This window comes from Panthera uncia, chromosome B4 (genome assembly GCF_023721935.1).
Source record: "Panthera uncia isolate 11264 chromosome B4, Puncia_PCG_1.0, whole genome shotgun sequence".
NCBI classification, from domain to species: domain Eukaryota; kingdom Metazoa; phylum Chordata; class Mammalia; order Carnivora; family Felidae; genus Panthera; species Panthera uncia.
In genome coordinates this window covers 10,047,742-10,070,444 of record NC_064809.1, presented here as the reverse complement: position 1 = coordinate 10,070,444, position 22,703 = coordinate 10,047,742, and the positions used below count along the sequence as shown (strand labels likewise).

At 48.8% G+C, this 22,703-nt stretch overlaps 1 protein-coding gene across 16 annotated transcripts in view; it reads right to left on the bottom strand.

The window, feature by feature from the left end:
• Window positions 1–22,703, bottom strand: part of CELF2 (CUGBP Elav-like family member 2) — a 530,134-nt gene that overhangs the window by 88,008 nt on the left and 419,423 nt on the right. The window contains exon 1 of one of the 16 annotated variants that reach the window (XM_049626822.1): window positions 2,626–21,157. The exons of 14 other annotated variants lie outside the window; for them this stretch is intronic. In XM_049626822.1, coding sequence (XP_049482779.1) covers window positions 2,626–2,640 — 15 coding nt within the window. In that variant the 5' untranslated portion in view covers window positions 2,641–21,157. One more of the 16 variants, XM_049626820.1, reaches the window with a different exon arrangement.

Below are 22,703 nucleotides of genomic sequence, written 5' to 3'. Positions count from 1 at the left end.
GTGGGGGTGAGGGGGAGAGACCACCATTGCGGGACCAGGGCCCCAGTAGAAGAAACACGAGAAAGCAATTTTCGGGGAGACTGATGAGCCCAGGTCTGGATACGCCCCACTCAACGTGACTGGGGCTGGAGAGCAGTTGCGGGAGTGGTTTTCAGGCTGCAGCGACAGCTCTGGGGGGCGTCCCCCGCAGCGGGAGCCACAGGCATGCATGGAACTGTCCAGGAGGGGATGTAAGTGGAAAGAGCCAAGAGCCCAGGAGAGCACCACAGAGAATAGCAAGAAAGAGGAATCTAAGAGGGACAGGGCAGAGGGCGGTCAGAGGCAGGGCCTCATGGGAGAGCTTGAAGAACAAGGCACTTCTAGCCGCGACAATGAAAACTCCCCAGGATCCTTCTGGATTCGACAATAAGATATTCTGGAAACTTCTCCAAAGCAGTTTTTGTGGGGCGGTGGGGCCAGAATGCCACACTGTGGGTGGCGGGGGCGTGACAGGGGGGACAGCGGCAGGAGACAGGAGAAATGCACGTGGCTTTCTCAAGATGAGCCACCAGGGTGGGTGGGAATATAAAAAGCTCCGTGGAGTCAGGGCCAGAGGTGGGGAGGTGGAGTCCGTCTTCCCCAGACAGCAAAGACGTACAGGCGAAAGTGCAGAGAAGATTCAGAGGAGAGTCACAGGTCAAGGCAAGGAGAGGGGGATGTGTGCCGACACCACGTACGGACACAAACGCGAACGAATAGCCTTCTGCCCGCAGCAAGCTTACGATGCATCACGGTGTTTGGTACGGACACGTATGAAGAAGAATAAACGGTGGTCAACCTGAGAACAGGAGCCCAGACGGAGCGCTGCAGGCGGTGAGACCGACCTCTGAAGTGCGGGAGTTCTGGAAGCTTTCATTCTGCAAGAAAGCCTTCTACTCCAAGGCGGTAAGAGGCCCAGGGAGCATTCAGTCCAATGCTCTCCATTTATCGGTCTGAAGGGAATAAGGACTTCACTAAGGACACACACAATTTTTGCGATCAAACAACCTAAGCTCTCTCTTCTTAATCCAGAGCCGATTCCCCCAGATCACGCTGCTTCTCCACAAAATGCCCAACCTGGGGCCTGGACTTACGAGCCTACGATGAAGGACTACAGGCCCTGCCCACTGAAGCCGCTGTAATAACCTGTCAAGTCTGCGCCCCCCCCCCCCCCCCCCCCCCCCCCCCCCCCCCCACCAGGCCACTTCATGTAGCTTTATGACAGGCATTACTCTAAGACTTGACTCTTGCTTTCCTGCCGCTGCTGAATTAGCTCCGTTTCTGACCTGACACTACCCAGAAGGTTCTGGAATGTAACAGTGGCGGTCAGAACACAGCTACTGCCACTGCAGACCTGAACTCGGTTCTGGTCTTTCCAGGGCCCAGAGAGGCAAAAAGTCAACTTCACGTAGTTGGATGGTCAGAGCACGGCAAATTCTGAACGGGTGGTCGCCCTCCTTCGTGTGTATTCTGGACTGCTCAGATCATGTGTGCACAGCACTGTGACCTTCGGGGAGAGAGGTGTTCCATCAGTCCTGTGTTAAGAATGGCTCATCGTCACGAACAGTTCGTTTGAGTTACAAATTTCTGATCAGATGTGGGACGTAAATGTCAAGGAAGACAAACAAAAAAAAGGTTTGTAGGAGTTGTTCTCATAATGTTGTTTTACTGCCTCAAAATCTCATGATTCTTAAGAACTTGGGGAGGTTTGTTGAGTGGAACGGGGAAATTACTGGAAAGGAGAAGGCATTCCAGTGTTGAGTTTCAAGGTGTAATAAAGGGATTCCTTTCCTGTAATAGGAAATGCTTTCAAAGATTTGACCCAGTATGACCAGGACCATATGCATTCATTCACCTATGTCTGTGTTTTCCAGATGCCCTATTAGTTACACGCTAGGAACACACAATGCAAGAGTCTGGTCCCAGTGGAGCTTGTAATAGGACAGTTGCGAGGGACACGCCGGTGCCATGTGCCGTGCTGAGACACGCAGCGTGAGGACCGAGAGGTGGCCAGTACAGACGAAGGGAGGGCAAGCCGGAGAAGGCGTCTCAGCTGGAGCGGTGTTTGAGTTCAATCCTGAAGGAATCCTAACGCTAACCAGGGCCTGAGGGAAGGACATTTCAGAGTAGAGGACACGTTCCAAGGCACAGAGTAAGGAAGAGGCCATGTGCTACTGAAGAATGATGTGACGACCTTCTCACCGAGACAGGAAGCAAGAGAAGTCACTGACGATCATTCACCAAATACGGAATACCTAAAGCACGAGACTGATAGTGAGGGACGTGCTCATAGACTGGAGAATTTCAAGATGAAAACAACGCAAATCTACTCAAGCTTGAGTTAAAACTGGGAGCCGGATGGGTGGCCAGCAACAACCACACCCTGACCGCCTCCACGAAAACTAGAGATGAACTCCAGGGTGTCCGAACTGCTGCTTTTAGCTCTAGACTCTGGGGAAGCTGGCTGGACCGCCCCCAGAGCTGGATGGGTGGATGGGGTGGGGAGCCCGTGCTGTGTCTGTACCTGGAGGTCCCAGGTGACAGCAGCAGACCAGAGGAAGGGCCGGGGAACCTGGCAGTCCCTCTTCCAGTTTCCTAACACCTCACCTGTCGCAAGGCCATCTCAGAGTTAAGGCTGAGGCTAGTTCCCTAGGGGAGGGTGATCTTCAAGAATTTTTGCAAGGAGTCTTCATTTGCACTAATGAAGTTGAATCCGCATCTCCCTAAGCATCCAGGGTCAGCTGTGTCTGAAAAAGTCTTGAGTTGGTCTGTACTGTCATGATATGTCTACACTGTTGGAGGAGTCCACGAATGTCATAAACACCAGCCTGTGACATCCACAGGGCGGTTTTCCCCAGGCATGAGGGAAACAGGAGTAGTGAGTCTATTATTGGTGTTCAAGCCAGCTGTCCTTGGAGCAAACCTAACGACAGGGCTCCCTGTTGGCAGAGCGCTTGTCCCGGGAAATGCCAAGATCAATCGTTTTGGAAATGGATCCTGTTCACGGCAGTGAATGTGACTTAACATATTTCATCAAGTTTGCATTTCTATGAAGAAAGACTTCCAAATCTATTTCCTTGAAGACTTCTTTGCACATGAATTTTTCATTTTATTGTAGAACAACATTTTGCCTCAAGTGACACATCAAGGTGTGGGTCAACTTCTCGGTCTCTGTCTAGCCCTGTTTGTTTAAAAACAAATGAATTCCAACAAAAGGGGAAATTTTAAGAGCTCCTTCCCTCCTGGCAGGGGCGGGGGAAAGGATTGGTTAATTTCGGTTCCATCTGCGGACTTAGCATTCCATCCCACTTACGGAAGGTGGAGACTCCCAGAGAAGAAGACAGTTACTGCGGTTCAGGGGCGTCCATTTCTTGGGGACCTGATCAGGCTTCCAGGGAGTTGGAGCCTCTTGAGGTTCAGGACTGAATCTCATGCCCGATCTGAGCAATGGCGTCAACAGCAACCCAGAGCCGGCTCCCCTCTGACTCAGGGACAGCTGCTATCCCACACCTGCAACTCTCCTGGGAAGCTGTGGGTCGGCGTTGGGGCACGCCAGCCTTGCGATCTAAAGTCTCCCCCTTTATCCCACATCCTAACGAGGGAGCAGCACGTGGCCTTCCCTCCTCTCATCCCCCCACATACACAAAGGGCCCCAGAACTGGGTTTCCCAACCCCCGGTCTTCGGAATTGCAGATCTCTTGATAGGGCCCGACGATCCTCACTCCTGAATGTGCTGACCTTCAAATCGTCACAGGAGTGCCCAGCTGTGGCTCATGAAAATGATAATGAGGACACAACGTTGGAGCAAAGCCATTACGCCAAGTCCGCGGAGGGCGGGGGTGGGGGGTGGTCCCTGCACGTACAGGGTCCTGCCATGTCACAGTGGCAGAGATGGGCTGGGCCAGAGCGCACTAGCATTCGTGGGCCGCAATCTCTAGAGCTCCCATTATATCCGAAGTCTGGCGTGATTTCTCCAAACCTCTCTGCCCTGGTCCTGTGATGAGTCACAGGGAGCTTCTGAGTTGCAGCAGCCAATGTTTAACACAGGCCGAGTCTGGGAGCTGGAGGGCCTGGGGGAGAGAGACACTGGGTTCCCGCACAGAGTCAGAACTCGTGTAGAAACTTGTCTAACCCCAGCCATCACCGATTGATGAGTTAACCACCTTTAACACGAGATTCAATAAAACATGCCATTTTTAACCTGAAGTGGGCTTTACAGAGTCACTCTCCTGTATCTCATTATTAAGCCTGTCCTGACCCCTGAGGGAACAGCCGTGATAGTACATATTATAAGCTCACTGCCCATAAAATATTTAAAGGAAGAAAAGGGGAGGGGGGAGACGTGACTTCACACAAAAGCCATGCACCAAATGAGAAAACGACAGGATCCCGGCCCTTCAAGACAAAGCAGAGCTCTCGCGCTCTGTGGCATTGCCGATATAGCTCAAGTGGAGTACCTCCCCTCTCACTGTATAGGAGGCCGTGAAATACCTACAGCACCTGTACTTTCTGCATTTGTCTCGAAAAGCCTTTATAAACGGCAAAAATAAGTTTCAGAAGATTTGCCTCCTCTTGGAGGCATGCCGTGGCCCCAGATGTTAGACTGTGTGTATGGTTAAGGGTCTTCTGTGACAGTTAGGCGCCCCGAAGCCGTGAAGGCTGGCCCGCCTCCCCAGGCAGCAGCTCACTGTGCCATTTCGGTCACGGTTCCGCTCGGCGTGAGGGGGGTGGGGAGAAACAAAGGTAGCTTTAGGAATGTGGACTTATCCCCACTGAGTAAGAACTTTAGTAACAGTATGACAGACACCTCTGCAAGAAATCGATGACACAAATCGTGTTGCATCAGCCACAACCAGCCCGTAGCTACACCTGCTAAGTGGAGAATTCAGGCAATTTTGGGGAACTGTTTTTGTGAGAAACAGAGGAAATCTTTTCTTCTCAATATTCCTGTGCCAAATGTTGTTGTATAGCCTCCATACATATCTTAACTGTCCCAGTAACCCTGAGACAGGTCCATACGGGGAGCCAGCGGGGAGAGGGGAGTGAGAGAGGGAGGCGTAAGTAACCTGGGCCAAGCCAGACATCAAGTCAGTAGTGGGGGAGGGATTCAGACTCAGGACTGTCTCACAGGAGCCTAAGTCCCCGACTACTCCTTCCCCTAGCATGTAACCGGACACCTGTTCTGCAAGTGAATTTCGGGTTTCTAAGAACCAATAAAATCACCAGAATTTCCCTCGTCCTTACTAAACACAAAGGTTGTCTAAATTTCTTCCCACTTAGAATCGTGTGCGAATGTGTGCAGTGTGTGTGTGTGTGTGTGTGTGTGCGCGCGCGCGCGTGCGCATAGATGTCTGGGACTATGTATATTTCACACGTCCATAAAAACATTTTAAGTGAGCTTCAGAACAAGAGTTACTGTCTGTTTTCACCACGAAAAAGGGCAGGAAAGACAACCCCAAAGGCTGTAATGGAGAGGGAAAAAAACCGTAGCCTTGTGGCCATGGCGGGGAAGGGCTACCGTGGCCAATGTGCCATTTGACTGTGGAGGGGCTGTGCATCCTAATCCAGGGGTTCGGGGCTCATTCTTCCACGACCCCCTCGTCAGCCCCTCCTCAACAAGATACACACGACAGAATCAGACTCAGAGGTGTGTTCCATGGGCCAAGCTATCTGAAACGTTCCCCGCTTCCATCGATGATAAATGGACTGATGAGGAACAAGAGTAGCTATCAGTTATCCTCAGGAAAATAATTTTGAATCCCTGACATTAATTGAGCCTACACTTTGCGTTTTCCTTCCCAACGGATGGGGCAAGAAAGTACACTAGAATCCATAAAATCAGTCTGTGTGGACCACTTGGTTTTTTGTTTAATGTTTACTTATTCTTGAGGGAGAGAGCGTGTGCACAAGTGGGGGAGGTGCAGAGAGGGGGGGGTGGACAGAATCTGAAGCAGGCTCTGAGCTGTCAGCCGGGCTCCTACCCACGGACCGTGAGATCATGGCCTGAGCTGAAGTCGGACCCTTAACCGACTGGGCCATCCAGGCGCCCCAGCAGTGTGGACCACTTGTTGTTGGAAAAGCCATCATTCACACCAGAAGAGCCTGGCATTTGACTTTCTGTTAACTGACTGGATTGTACGATGCCTGTGTATTTGAATAAGCTTTGGAAATCCTGGAGAAAACAGAGTGCGTAACTGCCCTCTGAAGATGGAACTTCTTGGTGGGAAGAGAGTGCGTGGGATTCGTCTACACTCGGGGAGTCCCAGGGCTACTCCAAATTGTTGTTGTGCATTCCCACCAGTTAGGTTAACACAAGCAGGTGCATAGAAAACTTTCAACCAATATTTGCTAACCACAGTTTTTATAAAAGTGATCTCAGCCAAGGAAAAAAGTGGTTTTGAACATGGTAACAGTAAGGAAACCGAAGTTACCTTTTCTCTTCCCATGGCAAATCACAACCAGGGGAGAGAATTCAGAGTGGAAACAACTATTTCTTCCTGACAGTCACTGACTGATACGCGTGAAATGCTTACAGCACTGAGTGCTTAGGCGCTGAAAGAAGTCATCACTACCATTACGATTTTACAAAAGCGTAAGGGTTTCCCTCGAGGGGTGGGGGGGAAGGTCCCATTCAAAAGCCAGGATAACATACTGGAAGGGAACAGCTTCTCTCGCTCACCTGGGAGGTATGCAGCTAGGTTCATTCAACTCTCAGCTTTTTTTACAACCCAGTGATGGAGAAAAACCTAGAGAACCCGAATTATAGATCTGCGTTTGGCCCGTTGAGTTGTAGGGAAGCTCGTTTAGCTACAATGGCTTACATTTCTCCTACAATCGTGTGCTATACCAGAGGGGGAAAAACAAGCAATATAGCCATTTAGTCCTGGAAAAAAAAATTTTTTTTTTTAAAATAAAATCAATAAAACAAAATATGGCGGGAAAATTAGATTACCCTGGGTGGAATATGAGGAGGGAATGTGGAGTCTGTTATGGTGATTAAGTCATCATTTCTGACAGATTACTCTAATTGGCTGTCAAGTAACATTCCGCAACCCCATCTGTAACTTGGCGTCCTAGTTACTCAGCCAGTGTTACCTTCTGGACATACATAACACATACAAACAAGAGGAGGTACAGCCCGGCACTTATTATACTCATTAGCTGTGATTAGGTTCTGTGTTTTCAGATTAAGTAGTAACGCAAGCTTCCGTTGTGCTTTATTTATTCTTAAAATTACAAGAAAAATGCATGGGCTCAAAGTAGGAGGCAGGGGATGTGAATGAAAAAGAATTGTGACACCAACGCGGGAGTGTAACGCTCTCCGGAGCACGGCTATTCACGAAGAATGTTCACCTTTTCATAGTTTGATTTTTCTCGGAGCTCTTACACTACGTTACCTGGAGAGGTTAACCTAGGTCTCTTTGTAACCCCTCCAGTCCTTCAACTTTGGTACCTCATTAGCTGTTATTTCTGTACAAGGCACTGCTATTGTGTTTCGCAACGTTCTCGTGAACAGAAAGCCCTTTCTTTGATTACATTTCAGTCCTCACGTCTCGGTCACTGCATCTTTGGAATATAACGAGCAATTCATCCGATCAGTTGAGCTCCCAAATAAATTTGGTGAAAAGTACAGCAAAATGAGTGACAACTGTAAGGCTGCAGGCACACCTTACTTTTGTCTCGATTCTTGAGATCCATATGCTTTAATGACGAGAAAACTGGAGGGCATAAAAAGTTTCGGAAACAAAGGCAAACGGGAAGACTCAATGTAACAAAAGGCCTGTAGGATTACAGCGCTGTTGAGGCGATACTTGGGACAGCCCCGAGAACCGCAGAAGACCGCACGAGGACTTTGTGTGACAGCTGGGAGTACAATCACCGCTGATTAATGAGCCAAAATTAGCAGAAAGGTAATAATTTGCCCTTATTACTAAATGGGAAATGTACAGATATCCTTTCTAATCATGATTTCCTTTTGATTGTGGAATTGTCTTCCAAAACCAGTGATGGATGCTCCGAGAGTCATTCTTCCAGATGTTACCCAGATGCTAAATTAGACATGCTGCCTAACTGAGCCATGCAAAATACACACTGAAATAATAACGCCTGGCCAGGCCAACCATTAAGGGGTGGTTTAATGACCTGGGTAGTTCATTTATATTTCCAATACTATGACTCCACATGCCACAAACTCAGCATAATCTCATATTTTAAGACAAATGAGTCTGCTTTAAAAATAAATTGTCCTTTTGACATTAGCCTCTGCCTGTAATGGCCATCTTTGGGCTCGGCTCTGTCAAAGCCTTGGGATAAAGGAGAACCCAGCCTGCCAGGCTCACGGGGGCTCCTTCCCCAACACCAGCTGTTTTGAGGTCATTCGCCACTCCCCACGTGTCATCACCCCGTGAACGGGGACGAGCTGGGCCCTGTGCGCTGGGGAGTGGATCGCTGTGCCTCCCTTGTTCACCTTCACTCTGTGTGGGGATGCCTGCTGCTTGACCTGGTCCTTGTGCACCTGTTCACTCTGTGCAAACCCAGCCCCCGGTCCTGGCCAAGCCAGGAGTGCACCTGCCGCCCGGGGCTCGACCCAGTTACTGGCAATCCCTGGTACTGCTTCCCAGAACCCTCTCACTCAGCTGCTTTCAGCCACACCCCTGCCGCATCCCCGCCGGAAACACCCTTTGGACAGTGCAACCTGCCAGCCTGCACTTGAATATCCAACCCCGGCTGGAAACCTGCACGCTGGAAGAGACAGCTGGCGGGTCTGTTTTCCCAGCCCCTCACCGGACTGACGCTCTGGCTTGGGCCTAAATTTGCTGATTTTTCTTCCCCTTCAATTCCCAGTTTAGAATTTCCGCTCAGTTTTTTTTCTCTACACTACCCCTTGCTGTTTCCACTGGTGCTACCTTGTTAGCTCCTGATTCCTGGTCCCTCAAATTCCGGAAGTGGCCCCCTCTCTACTTCTGGTCCTTGCCTTCCAAGCATCTCATACACTGCTGCCTTTTTAATCTGCCTGAAACTCTGCTCTAGTAATTTCTGTCCCTTGCCCCAAAACTTTCCATGATCTGCCAAATTAAATTCCAGCTCTTTGGCCTTTCACGCAACTCCAAGCTTTGACCCCGAATTACCCTTCCAGGCTTCTTTCTCCTGATTGCTCAACACTTGTCTTCAACTCTAGTCAAACTGGACAACTCCCTCTTACCGGGACCTCATCCATATGCTTCTCCACAAAAAGGCACAACGACCTTTCTCACATATAAACACAGTACTTCCTTCACTAATATAACCGCTGTATATGTTACATAGGAACACCTATATGCTATTAGGCTGAATCATGTGAAATTCCCATTTTGTAGATTGTGAATAGCTGAAGGGTGACGATTTCATAGGATACAACCTCGTACACTGCACAGCAACAGAACTGCATTATTTTCTTTTCGGGTGACGTGTGAAAAGCTCCCCGAGTTCAAGTCATGTAGGTTTTTCTCCTTTGTAAGGTCTGGAGAGCTTTCCAGCAATTCGTCTGCAATATTTACCAGGGTATGAGCTCAATTACACGTGAACTTGATGACAGAAAGCAAAACCACCCCCTACACCAGGCGCAGAATCGATGGGTGTTCCACGTGCAGTGCTGGACTCCCTTCACCCACTCTCTGCGGCTTCAACGCTGCTGAGATTAGTGATGCTTTATCCAGTAATCTCGGGTTTCCTTTCAACTTCAAGGCAGACTAAAGCCCCCACAAGGATACCCCTCTATCAAGCAAATCTTTAAAACCTCTGGTTCAAAACTAACTTGGAAAACTTAAGCCAACCGTATCTTCCCTTGAACCTTCTGACAGGGTACCGACGTCTCATCAAATCCACGGAAAAGCCCCGCTGAATTTCGTATTCTACTGATCCTTCCCTAGCTTAGCGTCAGAGTCCTGACTTGTTTGAGTTGCTTTGCCAGCCACGTTTATTAATTAGTGTCTAACATTTCCATCTCTGCAAGTTGCAACCTCATAAAAAATGCATGGTTTGATTGGCTTAGCAATGACAACTTCATTTACAACAGACAAATAAATACCATACCTCGCACAGTGATCTTTCTCCATTTATTTATTTAGCTACCTCCATGGCCTTTGGGATTTATACTAAGCGAATGAGAGCAGATAACTAGTGTAATTTTCCTCTCTTAATCATATTTAGGCAAAAATGATTAAGTACCTTTTTTTTTAAACAAATGAAGCTGGTTTCTAAAAAATTATTCCCTATACTAAAAATAGTTGGCAAGTTTGAAAAAAATATGCCTTAAGGGCTATTTCATATTAGCCATGTTTAAAATGCAAATCCATTAAACATCTGAGCAAGACATCTGATATTGTTTTTAGCAACTCTATTATTCATCTCCTTTTCCACAACAGTACTAAACTTTGGTTGATATTTTGCCAAATGAAGAACTCCCCTCCAGTGCCGCTATTTCTTTATGAGTTCGAGTTTAATTTTACTGTCTCATTTTGATTTCTACCTTCTACTCTCATGTGTGAGATCGTTTACCAACTTTGGAAATTACTTGTTGGCAGAGCTCAGGGAAATTATGACAGTTCAATTGTTCTATAAATACCCTTACCCTGAAGCTCAGTCTTCTAGAGATTGGATTCAGGTTTAGGCCTTCATATACACAGCACTGTCACCAAAATTCAAATGGCAGAGATAAACTCAGATAGGGGATACACTAAGAATACGCGAGACGTTTAGGGTGCCTGGGTGGCTCAGTCGGTTAAGCGTCCGACTCTTGATGTTGGCTCAAATCAGGATCTCACGGTTCGTGAGTTCGAGCCCCTTGGACTCTGCTGACAGTGTGGAGCCTGCCTGGGATATTCTCTCTCTCTCCCCCTCGCTCTTTGCCCCTCCCCTACTCATGCTCTCTCTCTCTCAAAAAATAAATTAAAAAAATGAATATGGGAGACATCTTAAATTAAGGCAATAAGGTAACAACTCTTTATTGACAATGCTTGATCGGCAGCGGCTCATCTATTTTGATGGTTTCTTCTACGAAAGAGGTCTTGGGAAATTTGGCCAGCTTTACTTGTTCTGTAGTGGAAAGAATATCACACTTACAATCACAAGGTCTGGGTTTGAGACTTGGCTTTGCCAACTCCCAGTACTTAACGGTCAAGCCACTTGACCTCTTTAAGCCTTGGTAAGGTCTTAGTTTCTTAACTGACGCAGGTGTTACTAGAGTAGAAAAATGCTTTGTGATCATCCATGCTTGTGTCTTGTAGTTTGTGGAGGAGGCGTCTAACCTGACTAAAAGGACTGCAATGGAAAATCAAAGTACTGAGGACACTCTCCCACCTCCCTCTTGCACCCCCCGCCCTCGGTTTGTAAACAGCTCTTGAGATATTTTATAGTCAGAGAGTGTCGATGAATAAAAGCTTTTCCTGAGAGCTCATTTATTCAACACACATTTGTTGGGCAGCATCTACGGTATGAGGCTGGGCTCTGAGAACCTTCTCTCTCTTTGAGGCATTTGGAGCTTAATCCAGGAGAGACTAAGAGGTAAATAACCGGGGGGAGTAAAATTCAGCATGACAGGATGAAATCACCACCCCACTACGGTGGATTCACATGAAGGAATATTTGATTCTACCTTCACAGAAGTGAAACAACACCTGTGTGTGATCCTACGGCCGGACTATAGTGTGTGAGCAAGAGTGTCATAGACGCTGGAGAGAAAGTCAGGGACACAGCGTGGAGGTCGAATCTCACCCTTAGGACCCAGCAGGTGTCCATTTTTTTCTGCCACAAGACACAACACAAGCATATTCACACACTCCCGCAGTGCGCTGGGGGTGATGTGCAAGTCCAGGGTCCTAATTCCACTCCATCCTCTCCGACTCAAGGGAGCACCTGGGAGATGAGTGAGATCGCAGTTATGACAGGGATAACTTCAAAAATCTCCTAACCCCTTCCGTGCTTTTCCTAGCTGTGGGGACAACCATAGTCCCAAATGATAAAGAGGGCAGAATTCCAGAGATGCTAAGGGAGAACGCAGGATTTCCTCGCTGATCACAAATGGGGTACTGAGATGAGGCAGTAGGGGAGAAGGGAAGGCTGAGGATGACTCCTGGCTTTTGGTCTCGGGTGGTGCACCCGTCCACGTGGACAGGTAACCACACTTGAAGAGGGCCTGGGTACTGGTCAGAAGAGGACTTTAGTATTGCAACTGCCTGGGGACCAACTGCATGCAACTTTGCAGTAACAGCTATCGGACATCTAGGTTTGGGGCCTGGCAGAGAAGTCTGACTTTCAAGATCAAGGTTTGGGAGGCAGCAGGTCCCAGGAGGCAGAGGAAGACAGGAGGATGATTGACAGAAATCGTGCAGTGAGAACGAAGGGGTAAAAACGGAACCCGGGGGTGGGGGGCACATTCGTGGTTAAGGCCTAGTTCTCTGCCTGCCATCCTTATGAGAAACAGCACATTCCTTTTTACTGGGAGAAAAGTCGACTGTCTGTCACTGTGCTGTGTAAGGAAGGCGCCTGGAAGGCTTATGGCCTGAGATGTCTTTAAAGGTTCTCTTTTGCACTTGGCTCTGCTTTAATCCAGTGTCTTCAGCCTTTCAAGCTTTAGGCCAGACCCAACCTTCCCTTTCATAAATCAACACCATGCCTAGCCAGCTGGTGTATTTATTCTTTTTCATTATTTGGAATTTTGTTAAAGTCTAAGCTAAATTTTTGTTTTCCCATTAAGGCCTTTGAAAGTTACCATGGGAAATATTTATTGTCCGCATTGCCATAAAACTGAAGGGCATATCATGTTTAGAGAAGAGAGTCAAGATAAAATGCCTACGAACACACCCAAGGAATCCCAACTACGACATCTGTCCAACCAAATGCTGTCAAAGAGACTGAAGGTCATGGTCCATACGAGGATATTTTGGGAACCAGGCACTGTATACAGATGCCTTTGAGAGACCTGCCTCCCAAGAGGCCCCTGCCTTGCAAGTAAAGTGCTCTTCCATTTTCCTTTTCCCACCCACGAACCAGAGTGGCTACCTTCCGTGAGGCGAATTACATGGAAAAAGAACACGGGTGTGCCCTTAAAAACCAGCACAACACCCTTCTTCTTAGCCAACATCACCAACGCGCCTTCAGGAGGCGTTACCAAAACGGCCGCGCAGACCGAAACATCCTCGCCGTGGCTCACTCCCTCCTTTTCAAGCGGTAAGGAGATTTCATGGTTAGTCAACTGGGTTGAGAGCCTAGAGCTCATTTCCACTAATGAGCTGATGTGCTGACCACGGTCACGGCAGCCTGCAATCACTGACTCGTGATTCTTCCCAAGACCAAGGGTGAGGGGCTTGGCACATGTGACTCAGAGGCGCAGTGAGGGGAAAAGCACGGTTTGTGCCTCTCCAAAAATGCATAATTAGGAAGGAGAAGCTCCTCTGCAGCCCCAATCTATTAATTCAGCTCTAATCAGTGAAATACAGAAGTGGGGAGGGCGACTTGAAGTCCAAGGACAGCACCTGACATACAGCCCTGCCCTCACGTGTATTTCAGGATCTCCCCCATCAAGAGGTGGAGGCTGGGCTGGGGATTATACCGTGAGCTGACAGAAGCCTGCGAGAGAGGTGTGGCCTGACTTTGAGGTGACGTCAGCAAAGAGCAAGGCTGAGGATGTTTTAGTCCTGGGGGCCGCATGCACTCTGCCGCGGGCTCAGCCGCCCTCACGAGTCAGCCAGTCGGTTCTGCTGAGTGAAATAAACACGGGTGTCTGCCTGTAAGTTCCAGGGAAGGCCCGGTAATTTTACTCTTGCCTTCTATGTGCCTTTCCTGGTCCCCTATTCCATGCAGATCTAACCCACCATCAGCAGGTATTACACCCCGAATGTGTCCTCCTCCTGGGACGGGGCACTGATCTCTTGTCCTGCCCCTTTGGCCTCCTTTCCCAGCTGGCTCCTCTGTTCACCTTCTGCTTCCTACTCAGTTAACCAGCCGCAGCTCACGCTTTGATGCTGGTCTGACAGACAACGGTGTGACTCAGGCAAACGGTGGCCATGTAGGTTTTAGTGTTTTTGTGGCAACAAATGACTCTGTGCTTAGAGACTGCTGCCTGGGGTGCCTGTTGTATTTCAAGTGATCGTGAACCACCCAACACGTGAAACACGTCTCCCGATCCATGAGAAGTAGGGATGGAATGCCAGAACCCACTCCAGAGGAATCTCACAACTATTCAGGACAGGTGACATTCTTCTTAGCCCTCCCAAATTAACACACGTATTATATGTGTTTATAAAGTACCTCTTCTCAGGAGGCAGTGCATTCTACCCTCGCATGCCTGTGGCAGTGAAATCTTCTTTGTCAGCCAGAGTCTCTCAAGCGGTGGCTACGGAGAGGGACAGGATAAGAAGTGCTTTGCTTCCCTAGGAAGGAAGCGCAGGTCCATGGAGGATGAACCAGCAGGGACTCCACACGCCCACCGTTTCTGCAAGGTGGGACCCGGCTGCCGAGTATTACAGATGAACTCTGTGTGGCAGAAAATTGCTCCTCTCTAGAATTAGCTTATTCTGGCCAGAAAAAAACTGTGCTAAAAATAGCACTAACTCCATTCATCCTCTTACAGCCCGGGACATATTAATTCTACATAAGTCTCACTCATGTGAGATTTTCTGGCAGGTCTTTGAGAGCTGATGGGACGGAAAACACACAGTTGCCCACACAAAGATACTGGCGAACAAAAGACCTCCTCATATGCCGTTCGCAGATTTACCTCCTTCCCGACCTGTCCCAGATGCTCAGGTCACCCAGATCCCTTTTACAATGTTTGCAAGGAAATCTGGGAGGGTGGCAGCATCTGCAGTGACAGAGGAGCTCCGCCCTCTCGAGCACCGAGGAAACCTATCGATTCCGCTGCGGGAGGCAGGTGTGCACACACAGTCAGTGTGGTCTTTAAAGAGAACTGTGATCGATTCCCAGGACGGCGGTACTGGTGAGGACTGTTCCCACCAGCACACAGGCATCACACTGTGCTGTGCACACACAGTCCCCGGGATCTGGTGCAAATCCAGGTACGGGGAGAGGCCCGAGAGTCAGCACGACGAACACAGTCCTGACGGTTCCGGGGCTGCTAGCCACGGACCAGGCTCTGAACAGCAAGGCTACCTGTACTTGCGGGAGGGTCATCAGCAGCTGCGAGGGCTCCCGCACAGCCAGATGAGCAGGAGGAAACAGGTTAATCGCCGCCACCTTACTCTTGGGGCTGATGGCGGTCATTCTCCAATAGTAGTTCTCGAACCTGAACACTGGGATCACCTGGAAAGCTTTAAAAATACCCTGAGAGATTCTTCTTTAATCTGCCCGAGGCATGGCCTGGACATGTGTCATTTCAAAAGCTCCCCAGTCGGGGCTACTAATCACAGAACTAGCTCTAGATGCAAATGGACTCAAACTTAGGACCACTTTGGTTTTTTCTTCATCCCTTCTGTAAAAATTTGTCTAGTTCATGTGTCATTTCAGGTAAATGGCCAGGAAGAATATTATGACTATGAGAGTCTTTTCTCAGAGGGTAGAAATGAGAAAAGGAATCACCACGCTCAGTGGCCTCACATCATACAGTGTAATGTCACCGACAGATGGGTCATAGGGGCCCTGAACCGCTGCTTCTTTAAGTGACGTGTTTGGAATAATCTCGTACAGAAATCGCGGGGGCCTGAGACGCTGACAAGACCAAGAGGCTGGGAGTCGGCAGATAAATGTTGCTGTTCCATCCCGACCTCGCCACCGAACTGTTCTGGGCTTTTGCTTCTTCATCTGTCATCTGAAGGGCAGCAGGACCGTCTCCAAAAAAAACTTTTAGCTTCCACAGTCCATGACCTCTGATGAAATAGGGTCTATTTTCCTCGGCATGCCCTGTCTTCCTCTGCTGACCCAGAGAACCACATTCAACTAGACAGAAATCTACTGAGATTAGCCCCAGGATTTCCTAGGTCTGGGACTCTGATCTTCCTTACTGATGATATTTAGTTTTGGTTAATGACCTCCAGGGGTTTTACATTTGGGCAATGCTGACTCAGGGACAGGCTGGGCAACACAGCGATTAGGATTCTCTAATAAATGCCTCAGAGGCACGTAATGACTTTTTGTAGGAGTTGTGATTATAGTTAATGCCTTCCATGAGCTGCCGAAGAAATGTTAAGATACAACTCATCCAAATCTAGGCTGAAGTGCCTCTTCCTATTTAAATGATGGCTTATAAATATTAGTAAACCATCAGACACTCATAACGGAGTAGGATTACAGGTGAAGTTAAGCTGAATTTGAGGGCAGTTGTCTATCACATCTCCTTGTATCTGGATGGAAGAGGCCAGTTATTAGCCGTAAGCGACACTCAGTGATTTGTTAGAGAATTTTTCCTCTAATAGCCAAAAGTATGCCCTTAAATTTGGAATGACAGACTTCTCACTGAAAAGGCAACCAGAGTGGGAAAACAAATTATGACTCTCTGTTTTATTATTTATCTAGCCTTTTATTATTTTCATGAGCTCAGGCGTATATAAAAACCCTTGGCATGGTGCCCAAGACGCAGTAAGTGCTCGGTACACGTTAACTATTACAATTAGTTTTATTAATCAAACATCTATTGCTATTCCATTAAAGTTATCTAAATTCCAAAAGTCACTGAAAAATACCAGTCACGTAGAGAGAACATTTACAAAACCAAAACTTGCCGGAAAGATACTTCTGGAGTTCTAGAACTACTGTTCTGAATTTACACCCGCCTGCAGTAATATGGGCAATGACAGCAATTAGCTTTCTATTTCCTGGTCTACATGACTTGCTGACAGCCGGTCTGCTTACACTGGACCTCACGTACCACTCAGCACAAAGCATCTGGCACAGTTTCCCGGTTTGCATTTAAATATATGCTTTTCTAGAGAAATTAAAAACCGTGTATGTGTGGGCAAGCTCACAAAGCGTGGAATTTGACAGACTGAAATATACCCTAGTGGCCTGCGGTCACCCAAGTTCAGTCTTCAGGGTGGAGGTGAGTTTCCAGGGAACCTGTTCTTCACTTTGACTTGGGCCTTCTGGCCCCTGAGGGAGGACTTGGTGGCCCAGAGATCACAGAACTCTCAGTCTAACCCCACGTGCTGTCACACGGCATCCCGGCTCTTGCTCCCAAGACCAGGCCAGTGGGGGATGGAGGGGATGTACCACCAAGTCTCCACGACATGTCCACATATCTACATTCACATCAACACAGCAATGACAGCACGACGACCGGACAGAATTAACCACATGGTTTACCCTAAATGTCTTAGTCAACACTGAGCCTTTGGTCCTAACTCACCTCCTGACCAAAGGAGAGGACAGAGCAGGTGGGTGGCTGGGGACGGAGAGAGAAGGGCACCCGAGCTCCCAGGACACGAGGAAAAACGCTGCGCTGACCCAGTGTCCTTGCCCCTGACTTTGCCAAGGCAGAGAGCACGTGGCTGAGAGCGCAGCCGTGGGGCTGCTGAGGGGGCCGTGTAGACCCCATGTGCGGCGCTCACTGGTTTCCTGGTGCCCTCGTCTGTGGTGCGGGGTCTGGCCCCCCCGTTTCCAGAAGCAGAGATAAGGGGGTAGGGCTCAGCTGTTCTTGAAAGGCGTCAGGGCTCCTGGGGCAGCAAGGCGAGATGATGGAGGGCGGAGAACTCCTATTTATCTCCCAGTCCTCGTGCCCAGCCACAGCCTGCTGGCTGTCCTGCCGCTTCCTGCTTGGTGTGCTGAGTAACAGGGTTCGTGCCTGATCTTCCAGGATGAGCCGGGCCCCGCTCTGCCCTTCCCCTACGGAAGGACACAGAGCCAAGAGATGGGGGGCGGGGAGGCCAGCTGGACAGAGCGGGGCATTAGGATGCAGATTGGGGACTGGGACCGAAAGCCTGGGGATGCAGATAAAGCAAGGCGCCCTAATAACATGAATGTTAATGAGATGGTGTTGGTAAAGCTGCACTCCTCTGAAGAAAGGTGTTGCATTTATAATCATTTTTGCAAAGCAGTTCCTCTTACAGGAGTGACTGCCTTTGATCTGTAGCTCCTTCCTGGAGAGCCTGGGGCCAGGAGCCTCCAGCCCAAGACAGGAGCAAATGCCTGGCCACACCCGCCCAGCGACGTCAGTGGTCTCCGGCTGGGCAAGAGGGCAGGGCTCCGCATCTCTGGCAAAGCTGCACAGCACAGTGCCCGGGCCCCATGTGGCATCAGGACCGGCTCTGGGCGCCAGCTGCCTTCTGGGGAGGCCTGCTTAGCGAAGCACCAGGACCCGGGCGCCCTGCCTCCCGGGTGAGCGCATCGTGAGACGCCGCTAGTTGTAGGAGTAAAAGAGCTGAGGATTTAGACTGATTTCAGGACAGCTCCAAAGGGAGCAAACGTGGGCATCCCGAGCTTAACCATGTGGCGGTGGGAGTGCTGAGAGAGAACACCTGCTCCTGGGGGTCTCCAACGGTGGGGCCCTTGGCGTCCGAGGTCAGACTCACAGTCACCAGCTGTCTGACCCCAGACAGGTCACTCTTGAGTTTTAGTTTCCTCACCAGCCAACAGGGCCATATGACACAGACCTTGTGGAGGTGCTGTGACAATGCAAAGAAATATAGTCACAGAGCCCTCACGTGGTGCCTGATACGTGGGCCATCAATAGACAGTCACTTTTGCAGTGATTTGCATTGTAGTGCTGTGCTGGCGACCCAGGTCCCACTCCCTACCCCCTAAGACGTGGTGAACATCATGCCTGATCCAGGGGCAGGGCCAGGGGCAGGCGGCCATGCTACTGGGGAGTTTTAGCAACGGTGGCTTCTAATTCTAGTGCTGTCACTGTTGGCTAGGGGAGGTCAGAGGAGTTAATTTAATCTCCCGGTGCCCCAGTGTCCTCCGTATAACAAGGTGAACACTGTCAATACAGCACCTGACATATTTCTAGAAGGGACGACAAAGAATACCATAAAGCCATCTACAAACACAGGCGATTCACTCATCCATGTGAACTGGGGACAGGAATCAAACAGATGCAAGAAATCCACCAAAAATCCCGAAACCTCATTAGGTTAGACACCCTTACTTATCAAACCAAGGCTGTAAGCAAGGAATTAGATGGACTTGTTAAGCCTTCATCGCCTCTCCCTCCTTCTTTGTTCCTTGGGAAAAAAAATTACGAGTGCTCAGCTCCCTGTTGGTTCTCAGCCAGAGGGGAGTGGGAAGCAGATGTCCAGAGAACCTCAAAGTGGGAAGCCAAGCCCCGAACGGGCCAGATGAGTCTATGTAAGGTACAGATGGCTCTTGGACAATGCGAGGGTTGGCGTGCTAACCCCCTGTGTGGTCAAAAATCTGTATATAACTTTGGACTCCCCCAAAACTTAACTACTAATAGCCTACTGTTGACCAGAAGCCTCACCCATAGCATCAACAGACAGTCCATTAACATATATTTTGTATGTTCTCTGCATTATATGTTATGTTCTTACAATCCAGTAAGCTGGAGGGAAAAAAGGGCCAGTGAGAAAATCATAAGGAAGAGAAACTACATGTTACAGTTTTGCTTTTCTAAAAGATAAATCCACCTGTAAGTGGACCCACGCAGTTCAAATCTGTGTTGTTCAAGGGTCAAGTGTAACTCTACTAACAGATACCTGAAGCGAGTCAAGTCCTAGCTGTCTGCCTGGCTACCTACTTGGATAAACAGGCAGAGAGATAGATGTACAGAGAGATGTTTCTCCTTAAACAGGACATTACCGTAGACAACGCACGGGAGGAAGACTGGTCCTACGAGACTGCAAAGGACTCTGAGAACCACTGAGTCCAACCATTTCGTTTTTGCGGATGAAGACAGGAAGGGCTTTCAAGAGTTCTTAATGACAGGTGGGGAAGGGGATGACAGGACAAATCTGTGTTTTGACTACTGGTGGGAAGAAATGACAGTCAGGAACAATAAAAAACGTGAAAGAGAACATCTGTCGTGGTGTCCCTTTTCTGCAATCTCCCACAGGCACTGTTTATTGTTTATCTTTTCATCTTGGAGACTTTGGGTAGGGAGAGCCGTAACGATATGGTCCTGAGGTACTGCTTTATTACCAAAACAACTTTAATAGCTTATGTCACAAAACTAATGAGACTTCCTGAGCACCTGTGTTCCGTCACAGTCTATGGCTCAAATGAGCGAAGGATACATGAAACTTCTTTCCCTCTTTGCCTCCCAGTGGCCGTGGCCAGCCTGCTTCCCTTGCGCTCACCAACCTAGATGTGGCCCAGGCGGGGTTTCCAAGACTCCCTCTGATCCTCGTGTCCCTTCCCCCAGCTCAGCCATTCTCCGCGTCTTGGTGGGTGGGTAAGGACCTTGGGGCTCCTGGGAGAGCTCTCTCCATACCCACCCTCGTCATATACTTTTTCATGGCCTGGAGCCTGAGACTGAAGAACTGGACAGCCCACCTCTACTGGACACAGTCCCCTAGCTGTGCCCACCCCACATGTGACAGATTCACGGTCTGTCTGGCACAACAGTAATATTTTCAGGTGATGAATTCTCATGGGGACTGCATACTCTGCGGGCAAAATCTGGACTACTTTCCAACTTAAAAAAAAAACATTTCTCCTGGTGTTGTAAGCTCGAGCCCAATGTTGGGTGTAGAGATTACTTAAAAATAAAATCTTTGAAAAAAGTTTTCCCCTTTCATTTGATTGTCACAAGTCCTTTCCTATGCAATTCCATCCAGAACTTTAATCCAATTCATGGATTTTCCCTACAATCTTCTTTTGAAAGCTTATCAACCTCTAATAGAACTGAGATCTAATAAGTGAACTTAATATTCCCAATGTAGTCCTGGGATATCAGAGAGAAATGAGTACCTCTGAAATCCGACTCCTGTTTCTTTCTGCCACTGTGCTATCCTACTGTGGTCTCATACGTTACCAATGAGACCACAGTGCTGCTCAATGACATGGGGCAATTGTGCACCCCTGGCTGGGCCCCTGTGCTACGTAGGTTGCACGTATGCTTTCCTGAGCCCTCACAACAGTCCTGGTAACGAGGTAATGCAGTTGAGCCTCTGCATGGCATTCCACGGAAACCTCATTATCAAAAACTGGTGTAACTGCTCCCTGTTTTAACCCCATGCTACCTGGGCTGCTCAGCTCAGTCACTTTCAACATTTCACCACTAAGGACCCCTCATTAATTTTCTCCCACAGATTTCCTTGTATCAAGCGGGCCCTATTTTAAAAGTCACTGGTTTTGGGGGTGCCTGGGTGGCTCAGTCAGTTGAGCATCTGACTCTCGATCTTGGCTCATGTCGTGATCTCAGGGTTTGTGGGTTCAAGCCCCACCTTGGGCTCTGTGCTGATGACAATGGCACAGAGCCTACTAGGGATTCTGTCTCTCCTTCTCTCTGCCCCTCCCCAACTTGTGCACGTGTTCTCTCTCTCTCTCTCTCTCTCTCTCTCAAAATAAATAAAACTAACTAGCTTTTTATTACAGTTAAAATCAAAGCCATAGGTCAATAACTGCCAATCAAAGCTACTGACCTGACTGGCTGCCAGCCTAAAGCAAAAGAAGCCTTGCTCAGGTGGCATGTAAAATGTTACGGTGGGTGAAACATTACTTCCAGTGGCCTTTTGTGAAATATTAAAATATGCTTTCCCAGACCCCTTGCGATTGGCCTCCAGACTGGGAACCACTGGGCCTGGAGTTTCTTTCATCCTCTGGCTTTCTTTCTTTCTTTTTCATTTTGAGAGAGACAGGCAGAGAGTGAGCAGGGGAGGAACACAGAGAGGGAGACGGAATCCCAAACAGGCTCCACGCTGCCAGCACACAGCCCAACGTAGGGTTTGAACTCATGAACCATGAGATCATGACCGAAATTAAGAGTCGGATGCTTCACCGACTGAGCCAGCCAGGCGCCCCTCATCCTCCAACTTTCTGTCTCAGGCCCAAAGCAATGAGCAGCCCAGCACCCCTGCCATGCCTGCCTGAATCCCATGTGGGCCTGATTCTGCAGCTTGAGCGCTTCTCCTCCACACTGGCTTAGCTCCAGTTGGTGGCTACAGCCCTGGGGTGCTGCCCTCTAGGCACAACATGGCGCTCTCCATCATAGTCCCTTACAAGGTCATCTTAAAAAAAAAAAGTTCTGGGGCATCTGGGTGACTCAGTCGGTTAAGCATCTGACTCCTGATCTCAGCTCAGGTCTTGATCTCAGGGTCGTGAGTTCAAGCTCCGTGTTGGGCTTTGCTCTGGGCATGAAGCCTACTTAAAAAAAAAGAAAAAGGTCCTCACTTTTTGTTTAGCTTTCATTTCGGCAGGACGTAGTGTTCTCAGGGGAACAGTTGCTTTGGGAAAGTCCTGGAAGGCCAAACATTTCAGCCCAGGCCCAGTCCCGCAAATGCAAATCTGAAGAATGCACACCAAATGTCCCAATTTACACACTCCACAGCACACACATTTTATATGTTGGGTTGTGACCCCAGAAGAGTTCACACCTACAGAATCTGTCAAGTAGAAACAATGTCTTCTAAGCACATTTCTTCAGGGGCTCAGAAAGCTTTACATACATTATCTCATTCGGCGCCTACTCTTCTGTTAAGAAGGTGGAAGGCAGGGATTATCACCATTAAATGGTGGTTCTCAAGTACCCTCGCACATGCACTATGAATTAGCCATGATCCTGATTCAAAGCAAAAACC